General features: G+C 31.6%; 2 protein-coding genes across 3 annotated transcripts; one reads left to right on the top strand and one right to left on the bottom strand.

The window, feature by feature from the left end:
* The first annotated feature begins 2,903 nt into the window (after positions 1-2,903).
* Positions 2,904-4,410, top strand: LOC145092569 (small ribosomal subunit protein uS7). The gene is made up of 5 exons (XM_079030520.1): positions 2,904-3,058; positions 3,204-3,311; positions 3,518-3,789; positions 3,887-4,090; positions 4,188-4,410. The coding sequence occupies exons 2-5, from the start codon at positions 3,225-3,227 to the stop codon at positions 4,240-4,242; spliced, it is 618 nt and encodes a 205-aa protein (XP_078886646.1). The 5' UTR covers positions 2,904-3,058; positions 3,204-3,224; the 3' UTR covers positions 4,243-4,410.
* Positions 4,411-6,578: 2,168 nt separating this feature from the next.
* LOC145092553 (tubulin alpha-5 chain-like) lies at positions 6,579-9,625 on the bottom strand. Of its 2 annotated transcripts, XM_079030508.1 has the most exons (5): positions 9,305-9,625; positions 8,857-9,074; positions 7,196-7,904; positions 6,934-7,054; positions 6,579-6,848 (listed from the first exon to the last, which is right to left on the bottom strand). In XM_079030508.1, exons 1-5 carry the CDS (start codon positions 9,415-9,417, stop codon positions 6,687-6,689), a joined length of 1,323 nt encoding a protein of 440 aa, XP_078886634.1. In that variant the 5' UTR covers positions 9,418-9,625; the 3' UTR covers positions 6,579-6,686. The 2 variants fall into 2 exon arrangements, with proteins under 2 accessions (XP_078886634.1, XP_078886627.1); XM_079030501.1 differs by having other exon boundaries at positions 6,579-7,054.
* Positions 9,626-11,534: the final 1,909 nt, after the last annotated feature.

Below are 11,534 nucleotides of genomic sequence, written 5' to 3'. Positions count from 1 at the left end.
TGTGTGCTCTATAAAAGCTTCATTTTCCACAAACTTAAACGGGAGTTCACCTACAATAAATAAGTTTATCATAGCTTTTTTAATCCTATCTTCATCGTGTTTCCATATGGTGACACTAGTACCCTCACCAAAAGGTTGTTTTTTAAATTATAAAGTATTTTGCCCTTTAATATTATCCGGATTTTGTTGGCATTTTTTGCATGTCTAAGTAAGCTAGAAGTTCCATTTATGTTTACATCGGAATTAAAGACTTTAAAGAAATGCTTACACTAAGATTTATTGGTTTTCTTTCCATCTTCGTCCATAACCACTTCAATTGATTCCCAACATTTTGATCTTTTTTTGTGGTGCCCATTGTATTTTTTATTTTTTTTCCCTTTGGTAATACGGTATTATCTTCAATCTTTATGTCTCCTACTCTCCTTTGTCAGTATCACGGTCATCATCATCAATAATATATGGAGTGTTATCAACAAATACATCCGTTTTTGTGATGCCAAAAATTAGGGTTTCAGTCAAAGATCTCATCCGGTTGCTTAGGCTCTAAGCAGCCCACAAGAATCTTCCAGAACCTTAGCCCTTGGACAAAATCCTTATGGGCTCCCATAAGATTTCGTCCAACCCCTTTCCAAAGGGCTCCTCAGCCCATTATGCAATTATCTTATAATTACAAGTTCAGTCCCCTTAATTCAATTAAGCTCTTTTGATCACAAAATTAATTATGAATTAATTCTTGACAAATGTTAATTAATTAATATGATTTCTCCTTTAATATATTATTCAAATAATATATTAATAAACCATACTCCATTATTCATCCAGTCAAGTTGTTCTGATGAAGGCAACCCAAAAAGACCATGCTACAACCGGGTCAAGTACATACCAAATATAGTCATGGGCTTAGACACCTAATCCAACAAAAATTCCAACCTTACATGCATTGTCCTTCTGTGATGTTGAGGCTTCAAAGTCACAGAGACTTAGCCAACGATATTACAAAATGTTCCATTGGAACTTTGTTACTAAAAGCAATTTCATGGAAATCAAGTCTTAATTTCAAGGTACACTCCTTTAACACCTTTTTTGCATTAAAGTTTCCAACTTATATGTATATTTTTAATCAACCCCCTGTATGGAAACATTTCCATATTCCAATATGACCATCAATTCTAATCAAGAACCATCTCAATCCAGAATTATGTCAATATGTCACCATGATCCTTTTAAACTATACTATACTTCCAGCTATCTACAAGCTACTAATCCCTTGGTATAACCTCAGAATGTTCTTAACAGTTATTTAACAACTTTAGTCACATAAAGTTCTAGTCCCTTTCCCTCTCAATGCCCAATGCATTTGGAAAAATAAAAAAAGTGAATATTATAACATATGTAATCGATCTTGTATCCAAAACATATGGGTATCGATTAATAATGTCTTACATAAAGACTTGATATCTATTTACATTATTGCTATAATATTTCCATATATGGAATTTCCTATGTTGAATCATTTCAACATGACATTCATATATGTCAAAGACTAAACTTTATTAAACCCTTTGATCTAAACCTTCCCTTTCCCTTAAGTCTAACTATAACGAAACAATTTCCAAACCCTGCAACTTGCACACTGAAAACTTTGTTCCCTACGAATAGTATTGCACACTGAAAACTTGCAATACTAGCATAACAATTATGTTCCCACTAGCTTTGACGTGTACCCAAAAATCAACCAGACTTGATGTATTTGGATGTTTATTGACATACTCTGATTTTACTATGGTTTTAAATGAAATGTTTGGTTGATGGTCTTTGAATTAAATAAAAATGAAATTTTTAGCTCTAATTTTTGGAACGTAACAAGACAAACATTAGTTCCTCATATCTAGTCTCTTTTTCTACTATATTTATATTGATTTTAATTTGCTTTTTGAGGATATGAAAAAACATAAAAAGTTATTTAAACTCTTATTGTCTTTATTCTTGGGAGAATTGTCATCTCAAATCGGTTATCAGTAGATATGTTTTTGAAGCTAATATAGTTTATCGGGTTGATGGGTTGACGTGTAAGCATACATACCAATCCAAACACAATGTATTTATTATAGGAGTAAGACAGGCCAATTTATAATATAGTTTAAACCCGTTTGTAGGGCCGTTCACTATTTGGATAAAACTGAATTGTCCAATTGGACAATTTGGATTGGACTATTTGGTTCGGATATTCGGATTTTTGGATTGGTTTTCAACAAAACCGAATTATTATTTTGGATTTCGGATTGGTTTTGGTTTATAAAATGAGAACCGAATAACAATTTGTTATGTATTTATTTTCAGTATATCTATAATTATTTATTAATTTTATAATTTTTTTTAAATAAGTTCAAAAAGTTTTATCTAATAAAAGACATTAATATGTACTTTCACTCAAAAGTTTTTTATGTATTAAATAACAAACTATAATATGCCTTCTTAGTGGTTGTTTATAAATTTTAAATCACAAGTAAATAATTTGTTTTTGCGTTTTCTGTAAAATTGGATCATATTATACTTCTGTGTCCTTTTAAAATGTTATAGTTTTTAAAAACCGAATTATAAAACCGATCCAACCGAATTGTAATTGGATTAGATCGGATCGGATTTGAATTTAGTTTGGATTATTTGGATCCATATTTTGAAAACCGAAATCAATTTGGATTTAATTAATTAGATCAGATCGAACCAATCCATCCAAACGAACACCCTATCCGTTTTTTTACATATCGATCGGTGTTCCATATTACCACCATACTTGAATCACCATAAAACTAGTTTAATTTTTTTCGCAAGCCCAACGGAAATTCAACTCTACTACTGTCTACTACTATATGGAATGCTCTATTGATCTCCATCTAAAAGCCATGTGATTGGGCCTACAAGTCAAGCCCAATAATCAAGCCTTCACTGACCATAAGCATACTATATACAAGCAATTAGGGTTTTATCACCCCTTTCGTCGTCTGAAGCGGAGCTTAGGTTAGAACCAGCAGCTTTGTTCCTCACACCCGGATTCTAGGTTTGCTAACTCTTTCCCTTCGATCTGTTTAATCCATGTACCTACGACAACACGTTTCACCAAATTTGTTCCATTTTTATCGAGTTAATTAAGTATTTTTCGTGTTCATGTTAACACACTAATCACGAAGGCTTTTGCTTTACAGTTTGAGTAAGAATCGTAAGCAATGGAGGTCGTCGCACCTATTGTTGAAGACGGGAAGGCTCGCAGCGAGGTCCTGCTCTTTAACCGCTGGACTTACGACGACGTTCAGGTTATCTTCTTAACCGATTAAGCCAAATTCACCTGCTTCAATAGATATTCGTGTGTGTAAACTGCTTAAGTATCATCGATTCATTTTAATTTCTTCACCGGTTGTGTCGTGTTAAGCTCATCGTAGTGTACTTCGAGCTCATGAATTTCAATCTCGATCTGGTTGGTTTAGAAATCTTATGCGAGTTAACTATGTCATGTGAACAGGTTCCTGATCTTTCTGTTGAGGATTACATCACTGCTACCGCATCAAAGCACCCAATTTACATGCCTCACACAGCTGGAAGGTACCAAGCAAGGAGGTTCAGGAAGGCTCAATGCCCAATCGTTGAACGATTAACCAACTCTCTCATGATGCACGGGAGAAACAATGGTAAAAAGCTTATGGCTGTTCGCATTGTCAAACACGCAATGGAAATCATCCATCTGTTAACCGATGCTAATCCCATTCAAATCATCGTTGATGCTGTCATCAACAGGTACACAATCAATCACCTTCTACTGTTTCACTCTACTTCTTTTCAACCGTTCTTACATATTCATGGTTTTTGATTGATTGTAACTGATGATGTTCAGTGGACCAAGAGAAGATGCCACAAGAATCGGTTCTGCTGGTGTTGTGAGGCGTCAAGCTGTTGATATCTCACCTCTAAGACGTGTGAATCAAGCTATCTATCTTCTTACCACCGGTGCACGCGAGAGTGCTTTCAGAAATGTCAAGACCATTGCTGAGTGTCTTGCTGATGAGCTCATCAATGCTGCTAAGGGCTCTTCAAACAGGTATGTATCGAGTATTTGAATCCCCCGAACAAAAAATTACTTTTTAGTTATTTTATCTTTATTTTATGTATTCATTGTTTATCTTTTCTTGTTGTAGCTATGCGATTAAGAAGAAAGATGAGATTGAGAGAGTTGCCAAGGCCAATCGTTGAGGAAGTATTATCATCGTCATCATCATACTCTTTCTGGTTAGTGTTATTCACATTTTTATCAGGAAAAAAACTATGAAAACAAGTGTTTAATCATGGATCTTGCATTAGATTTTATGTATTTTTTTGCTTCATGCTTAATCAATTACTATATGTTAGAGATTTTGCTTCTTTTATGTTGCATAATTTTGTTATGTTGTTTAAAATATTATTTCAAACCAAACTTTGGGTTGTTTCTTCGACTTACCTATTTGGCAACATGAATGGTTCTGTAGCATGAATGATTATAAGGCTCTGAATGAATGAAAACATGTTTTGTTGATAAAAATAACCATTTACCCTTCTAAAGTAGTTTCTGCTGAAAGAAATGTTTCTTTTTGATAAAATACCCCAACCAATATGCTGAATAATTATAAAATTACTAGATTTTATAATTTGTTCATCCATTTTCACATGTCCGATGTGTAATATCAACAAAGTGTGCTTAAAAAACAATGTACTCTAGTTTCAATACAAAAAAGAAAACACATTACAATTATTCACCGACAATCAAGTTCACAATCGTACTAAAACATAACAAAGAAACCAGTTTGAAATCCAACAAGACATTATCATCCAATTCCTCAACTACAAATGATCTTCGAATTCTTCTTGGTTTGTATTTAGCTGCGAAGATAAACTACAATAATCATGCAGAAGAAAAGTTCATTAAAAGTGTATCTGTGGGGCCTGAAACCTTTGGCACCGATCCGGCTAAAACCCTAAACGAACATGGATAAACTTAATAACTGGTCTCAGTTCAGTCCAACCGAGGCATGACAAGGAAACCTTGTTTTTAAGTTTGATTCCCAAATTATGAACTATGCCGGCCATGTTATTAAGTAGGCCCTAGATTTTATAAGTTATAAAAATATAAAACTAATTTTCTAGTTTTTTTATTTCTTCTCGTAATATTCTTTTATGACAATTTCACTTCAAAAATTATACAAAATATAAACTTGCTTCATTTTTATTTTTATTTTTAATTCCAGAAGGCATGCGAATCGCTAATTGCTAAATCCAGAAGGCAAGTTAACTGATAAATATCGCAAATTCTTAATGTAAAGTAAAATTCTGCTCTTGAGTAACCAAGCCTGAAATGTAAAAATCTTCATTAGAGAGAAATAATTTAGAAATTAGTCAATTATAATTTAGAACCATTGAATTAGAGAAAGAAATTAGAATAGAAACATAACTATTTAGTGATTTAAAAAAGACTACTCAGTTGAATTTTGATTAATATTAAAGAAGATTAGAAGAGTCAAAGATAAAAGCAGATGATTGTATCTTTTTAAGGTTGAAGGGTAAAGACAAGAACCGAGAACAAGGTTTCTGAATTCGTGATTATGACTATAAATTTTGGATTGCGATTGTGATTCTTAAATCCAAATGAGAGTATGAGGCATTTAGACCGAGATGATTACCGGTTAGTCACTTATCAAGGATGTGAATCGTTGCCATTAGTTTCATGTGTATTACCATTTGGCAATTGCTCATCAAGAAACTCAAGCTACATTCCTGTTTTCCAATTTCAAGATTAACCTAATGAGACTTCGGCCTAAATGACCCGTATCAAAGTGGATAAACAAGCTGGCCCCTAAAGAAGAATGAGCCCTGTTTAAAGGCAAATGCACCTTCTGAACTCCCCTTGGGCTGGCCTGCTAAGAACCTAACTATTGTAAGAACTAGATAAATGAAAAGATTTGCAGTGCAATAAAACAGTATAATATAACATATAAGTAAAACAAGAAGTGTTATAAAGCATCCCAAAAACCAAAAACTTGTGATTACTGATTCAAATTTAACAAACCATACATATTTGAGGTCAAAGAAAGAAGAAACTCAACAAACGGTGAGAAAATGAGATATCTACCGCAAATCACCACCAAAACTATAGGTAAAAGGGTTTAAAGAGAAGAAATTGGAACATCCGGGTGATTGATTGAGCACAATGAGGATTGGAAACTTGAATCAATCAATCCCTGAAGACGAAGATGGCGATGGTTGGTGAGAGAGGCATATCGATGGTTATGAAGGAGGCTTCGATGATAATGTCACACAAAGACACAGACGATGGTGGCGAGGGATGACACCAACAAATGAGAACTCAAGACTTCATGGTGGGAAGGGCACATACTTCTATTTTTGTTGAATGATGATTAAGAGCCTTTAGTCTCTCTTTTAAGTCCTAATCACACCTACACTTTGCCTATCTGTACTCTTTTTTTTTTCTCATTCTTTATAGAAAATAAATATATTAAGTCTAAAAAAACAATAGATTTTATGTATACAACATGATATGGAGACAAACATCATTACTCATCAGCCACATTACTCGTGGGAAAAAAGAATACAATGTTAGAACTTGATTTATATTTTGTGCATATTTGAACTCTAAAATATAAAATTTAATCAACAAATACAATATATATAGTTTTGAAAGGTGGGGGCCACATGGGATGATTACTCCTCTTCTTCCTCTCCTCCTTCCTCCTCGGCATCTTGACCAACTTCTTCATAATCTTTCTCAAGAGCAGCAAGATCCTCACGTGCTTCTGAAAACTCACCTTCTTCCATGCCTTCACCCACATACCAATGCACAAAGGCTCTTTTTGCAAACATAAGGTCAAACTTATGGTCAATCCGGTTGAACACTTCAGCCACTGCCGTGTTGTTGCTTATCATAGCCACTGCCCGCCTTGTCTTTGCAAGATCACCGCCAGGAACCACTGTCGGTGCCTGGTAGTTGATTCCACACTTGAAACCCGTTGGGCACCTTAAAATAATAATAAAATAATCACAATTTACGTATAGAAATAAAAATCAAGAATATTGTTATATTGCTTAATTTTTTTCATTTAATGCGCTTGTTTTTTGCTTTAAATAGTTAATAGTTAATACGAAAAAAAAAACTTACCAGTCTACAAACTGAACAGTACGTTTGTTCTTGATGGACCCCACAGCAGTGTTAACATCTTTCGGGACCACTTCACCACGATACATCAAACAACACGCCATATATTTCCCATGTCTTGGGTCACATTTAGCCATCATATTAGATGGCTCAAACACCGCAGTCGTGATCTCAGACACTGTGTTATGCTCATGGTGGGCCCTGACAGCTGAGATCACGGGTGCATATGAAGAAAGCATAAAATGTATCCTAGGATACGGAACCAGATTCGTTTGAAACTCTGTAATATCAACATTAATTGCACCATCGAACCTTAATGAAGTAGTCAATGATGAAATTATTTGAGAAATCAAACGGTTTAAATTCGTGTAAGATGGCCTTTCGATGTCCAATGCTCGCCTACAAATATCATATATTGCTTCATTGTCAAGTAATGCAACAACGTCTGTATGTTCGAGTAGTGAGTGAGTTGATAACACACTGTTAAAAGGCTCGACAACTGCAGTTGAAACTTGGGGAGATGGAAAGATTGAGAAACCGAGTTTGGGTTTTTTGCCATATTCAACGGATAAACGTTCTAGAAGTAATGACCCCAAACCCGAACCGGTCCCACCACCCACTGCATTGAAAACCATAAATCCTTGCAGACCGGTGCAGTTGTCTGCTAACTTTCGAACTCGATCGAGACATAGATCAACAAGTTCTTTTCCCACTGCAAACAAATTTGTTTTCACATTGATCAATTATGTCATAATTGTGATTAATTTGAACACTTTGTTTTCACGTTGATTCAATGTCTTCTTGGTTGGATGGATTTGAATTACATATGACTGAAATCAATGCTTATATTTCATTATCATGTTTAGTTGTTTGTAAAAGTGTAATGAGTGTCCATATATTTTTTGTATAGAATAAATTACATTTTTGGTACTAGAATACAATTTTTTTTTTTTTTTTTTTTTTTTTTTTTTTTAAATGTGGTCATCTTTTGAGATTTTTGTAAGATAATGATTATTTTTGGTTCCGAATAGCATTTTTACAATTTTGGTTGAAAAAATATAGTTTTGTTGGAACATTGACAATATTATTATTATGACAAAGGTCAACAAATTAAAAAAAATAACTACAAAAGAGTTTTTTATGACCAAAATTAAAAAAAAAATCAATAGAATCAACCATAAGCTCATACATCCAAAATCCAAATAACTGAATATGTTATAATAAAACAATATTTTCAGTTACTAATAAAAATAAAAATCCACTTCAATCAAAATAATGAATCTTTAAATTTTTTGTTGTATCATTAAAGTGACATAAATAAATTAAAAAAAAAAAAACTTTTTTCTTCCATGATATTCCCTCCGTCCCAAAATAATAGTCCACAGACAAAAAACACACAGTTTAAGAAAACATTAATTACCATTAACTTTATTAAAGAAAATGACAGTCTTACCCTTCTGTTGCATTTAATTCTATGGTAGTTGCATTTAACTTTATGGTAATTTAACTAATAATGAGGGGTATTATGGTAAAAGACATATTTATTTTTAAAAATAGACAATTATTTTGGGACAAACCAAAAAAGAAACATGCACTATTAATATTAACATGGGAGGGAGGGAGTAAACGTATATTTGAAATAGTAGGAACGGATAAAGAGTTACCTGTATAATGTCCTCTGGCGAAATTATTAGCGGCGTCCTCCTTGCCGGTAATAAGTTGTTCAGGGTGGAAGAGTTGCCGGTAGCTACCGGAGCGGATTTCATCAATCACAGTCGGTTCCAGATCCACAAATACAGCTCTCGGAACGTTTTTTCCAGAACTTGTTTCGCTGAAGAACGTGTTGAACGAATCGTCGCCTGTGCTATGCTGCGACTCACCGCTGCCAATAATCTCACAAAAAATTCAGTAACAAACCCTAATTTTAAACACAAATTAACATATGATACCCATGGATTTCAAGGATACATTCATCGATTTAGAAAAAGAAATAACAAATCGAATCAATCTATACAAATACAGTAAGAAAGCCTAATTTTATGATCACGGAAATCGTTGATTTTAGTTTCTGTGTATCAACAGATTTGATGATTTTGAAGAAAAACGAGAAACCTGGTCATGAAGCCATCGGGTTGAATCTCGTGTTCGAGGCAATAAAGCTCCCAGCAGGAATTGCCGACCTGAATTCCGGCTTGGCCGATGTGTATGCTTACAATCTCTCTCATATTTCTGGAAATTCGTTAGATTATGTTGTGAATGGAAGGATTGATAAAAGAAGAAATGAAGAACATTTATTAGATTTGAGATGATTAATTTAGGAAAATGGTAAGTGTAAATATGAATTGAGAATTGAAATTTGTTTGGGCTAGAGATTCTTGCGGGATCAACATCCATCCTTTGGTTAGTTTCTAATTTTAGATCGTGAGTCTAAGGTCTACGATTCATAATGATTGGAATTTGGAACACAACACATTCATAATTTCATAAAAACAAAATTGCAAAAATGGTCCCTGATTTTTTATTTTATGTGGTTATGGTCAAAACGTTTGAAAAGTTACAGATTTAGTCCTTTTCAATAAGTTTTATTGTGGTTTTGGTCCCTCATCCGTTAAGTTTAACTGGTTGGCTGTTAACTTTTTTAAAATGACAATTTTACCCTCAGGGACCATTTTTGCAGTTTTGTCTTTTACCATACCATAAGGACCATTTTTGCATAAGTTATTTTTTATTTTATTGAAGTATTATATATTAATAAATATTATTTTTAATATATAATATTATATATTAATAAATAATTTTTTATGAGATTATTAGTTTATTATAGTTGTTTTTTTGGGGGAACGACTATAGTTGATTTTTTTTTAATTTTTTTTTTTTGAGTAATTCTTTTTATTGAGCTATTATATATAAATACATATAGTTTTTAATATATATAATTTATATCATAATAAATATTATATTATTGGATTATTAATTTCTTTTAGTTAATATTTTTAATTCTTTTTTAATTATTTTTATTGGATTATTTCTTTTAATTTATTATTTTCTTCATATACTAAATATTGTTTTATTGGATTATTAATTTATTTTAGTTAATTCTTTTTAAAAAAAATCGACGTAATTATTTTTTATTGAATTATTGTATATCAATACATATAGTTTTTAATATATAATATTTATATCATAATAAATATTATATTATTGTATTATTATTATCTTCTAGTTAATTTTTGTAATTTGTTTTTTTTAAACTACTTTTTGTTGGATTATTACTTTTAATTTATTATTTTCTTCATATACTAAATATTATTTTATCGGATTATAATAGTAGTTCTTGTAAATTTTATTGGTTCCACCACAAAGTCATGGGATACGCAAAATCGTGGTCTCTCATCATCGAAATCGTTAGGATCGTTGCCAAACACTTTCATTTCATCTAGCTTATGATGAGAAACCATTGTGAAAATACCACCACCATCACTCGGTCACCACCACCACTTATAAATGTTATCGGGGTTTGTTGCGCATTATGTGGGATATGAAGGATTCCATTGGATTATGAAGAGGTTGTCGCAGGTGGCTACCAACAACCCTGGGTGGAATAGGGTATAATATCTATGGAACCTCCGATGAGGGTGTTTGGAGGTGATCCTGCTAATTTTTGACGATGATAATCGACACTTTTACGTATTTCGGCGACTTTGTGGTGAAACTAATAAATTTAAAAACAGTTAATAGTATACATTCAAAATAAAATAATAATCCAATAAGATAATATTTATTATATTAAAAAAATAATAAATTAAAAGTAATATTTCAATAAATTAATAATTCAAAAAAAATTACAATAATTAATAATCCAATAATGTATTATTTACTATGATGTAAATATTATATATTAAAAATAATATTTGTTGATATATAATAATCTAATAAAAAAGAATTGTTCCAACTAAATGAAATTATAAAAAGAGTCAACTAAAAGAAATTAATAATCCAATAAAATATTGTTTCGTAATATGTAATAATCCCATAATATAATATTTATTATGATATAAATATTATATATTAAAAACTATATGTACTGATACATAATAATTCAATAAAAAAGAATTACTTCGACAAAAAAAAAATTAAAAAAAATAATTAGCTAAAATAAATTAATAATCCAATAAAACAACATTTAGTATATGAAGAAAATAATAAATTAAACGTAATAATACAATGAAAAATGTTTAAAAATTATAAAAATTAACTAAAAAATTAATAATCCAATAATATAATATTTATTACGATATAAATATTATATAATAAAAACTATATGTATTGATATATAATAATT

This window comes from Lactuca serriola, chromosome 1 (genome assembly GCF_051521515.1).
Source record: "Lactuca serriola cultivar US96UC23 chromosome 1, Lser_US96UC23_V15, whole genome shotgun sequence".
Lineage (NCBI taxonomy): Eukaryota > Viridiplantae > Streptophyta > Magnoliopsida > Asterales > Asteraceae > Lactuca > Lactuca serriola.
This window is presented reverse-complemented; position numbering and strand designations above follow the sequence as displayed.

Bases quoted from the DNA above. Each gene is read 5' to 3' on its own strand.
- LOC145092569 (XM_079030520.1), top strand. From the start codon at position 3,225: ATGGAGGTCGTCGCACCTATTGTTGAAGACGGGAAGGCTCGCAGCGAG. The intron at 3,312-3,517 runs GTTATCTTCTTA...TCATGTGAACAG, and splicing joins GGACTTACGACGACGTTCAG to GTTCCTGATCTTTCTGTTGA. The intron at 4,091-4,187 runs GTATGTATCGAG...TTCTTGTTGTAG, and splicing joins GCTAAGGGCTCTTCAAACAG to CTATGCGATTAAGAAGAAAG.
- LOC145092553 (XM_079030501.1), bottom strand. From the start codon at position 9,417: ATGAGAGAGATTGTAAGCATACACATCGGCCAAGCCGGAATTCAGGTC. The intron at 9,075-9,304 runs GTTTCTCGTTTT...GATTATTGGCAG, and splicing joins CCCGATGGCTTCATGACCAG to CGGTGAGTCGCAGCATAGCA. The intron at 7,055-7,195 runs GTAAGTTTTTTT...TATTATTTTAAG, and splicing joins ACTGTTCAGTTTGTAGACTG to GTGCCCAACGGGTTTCAAGT.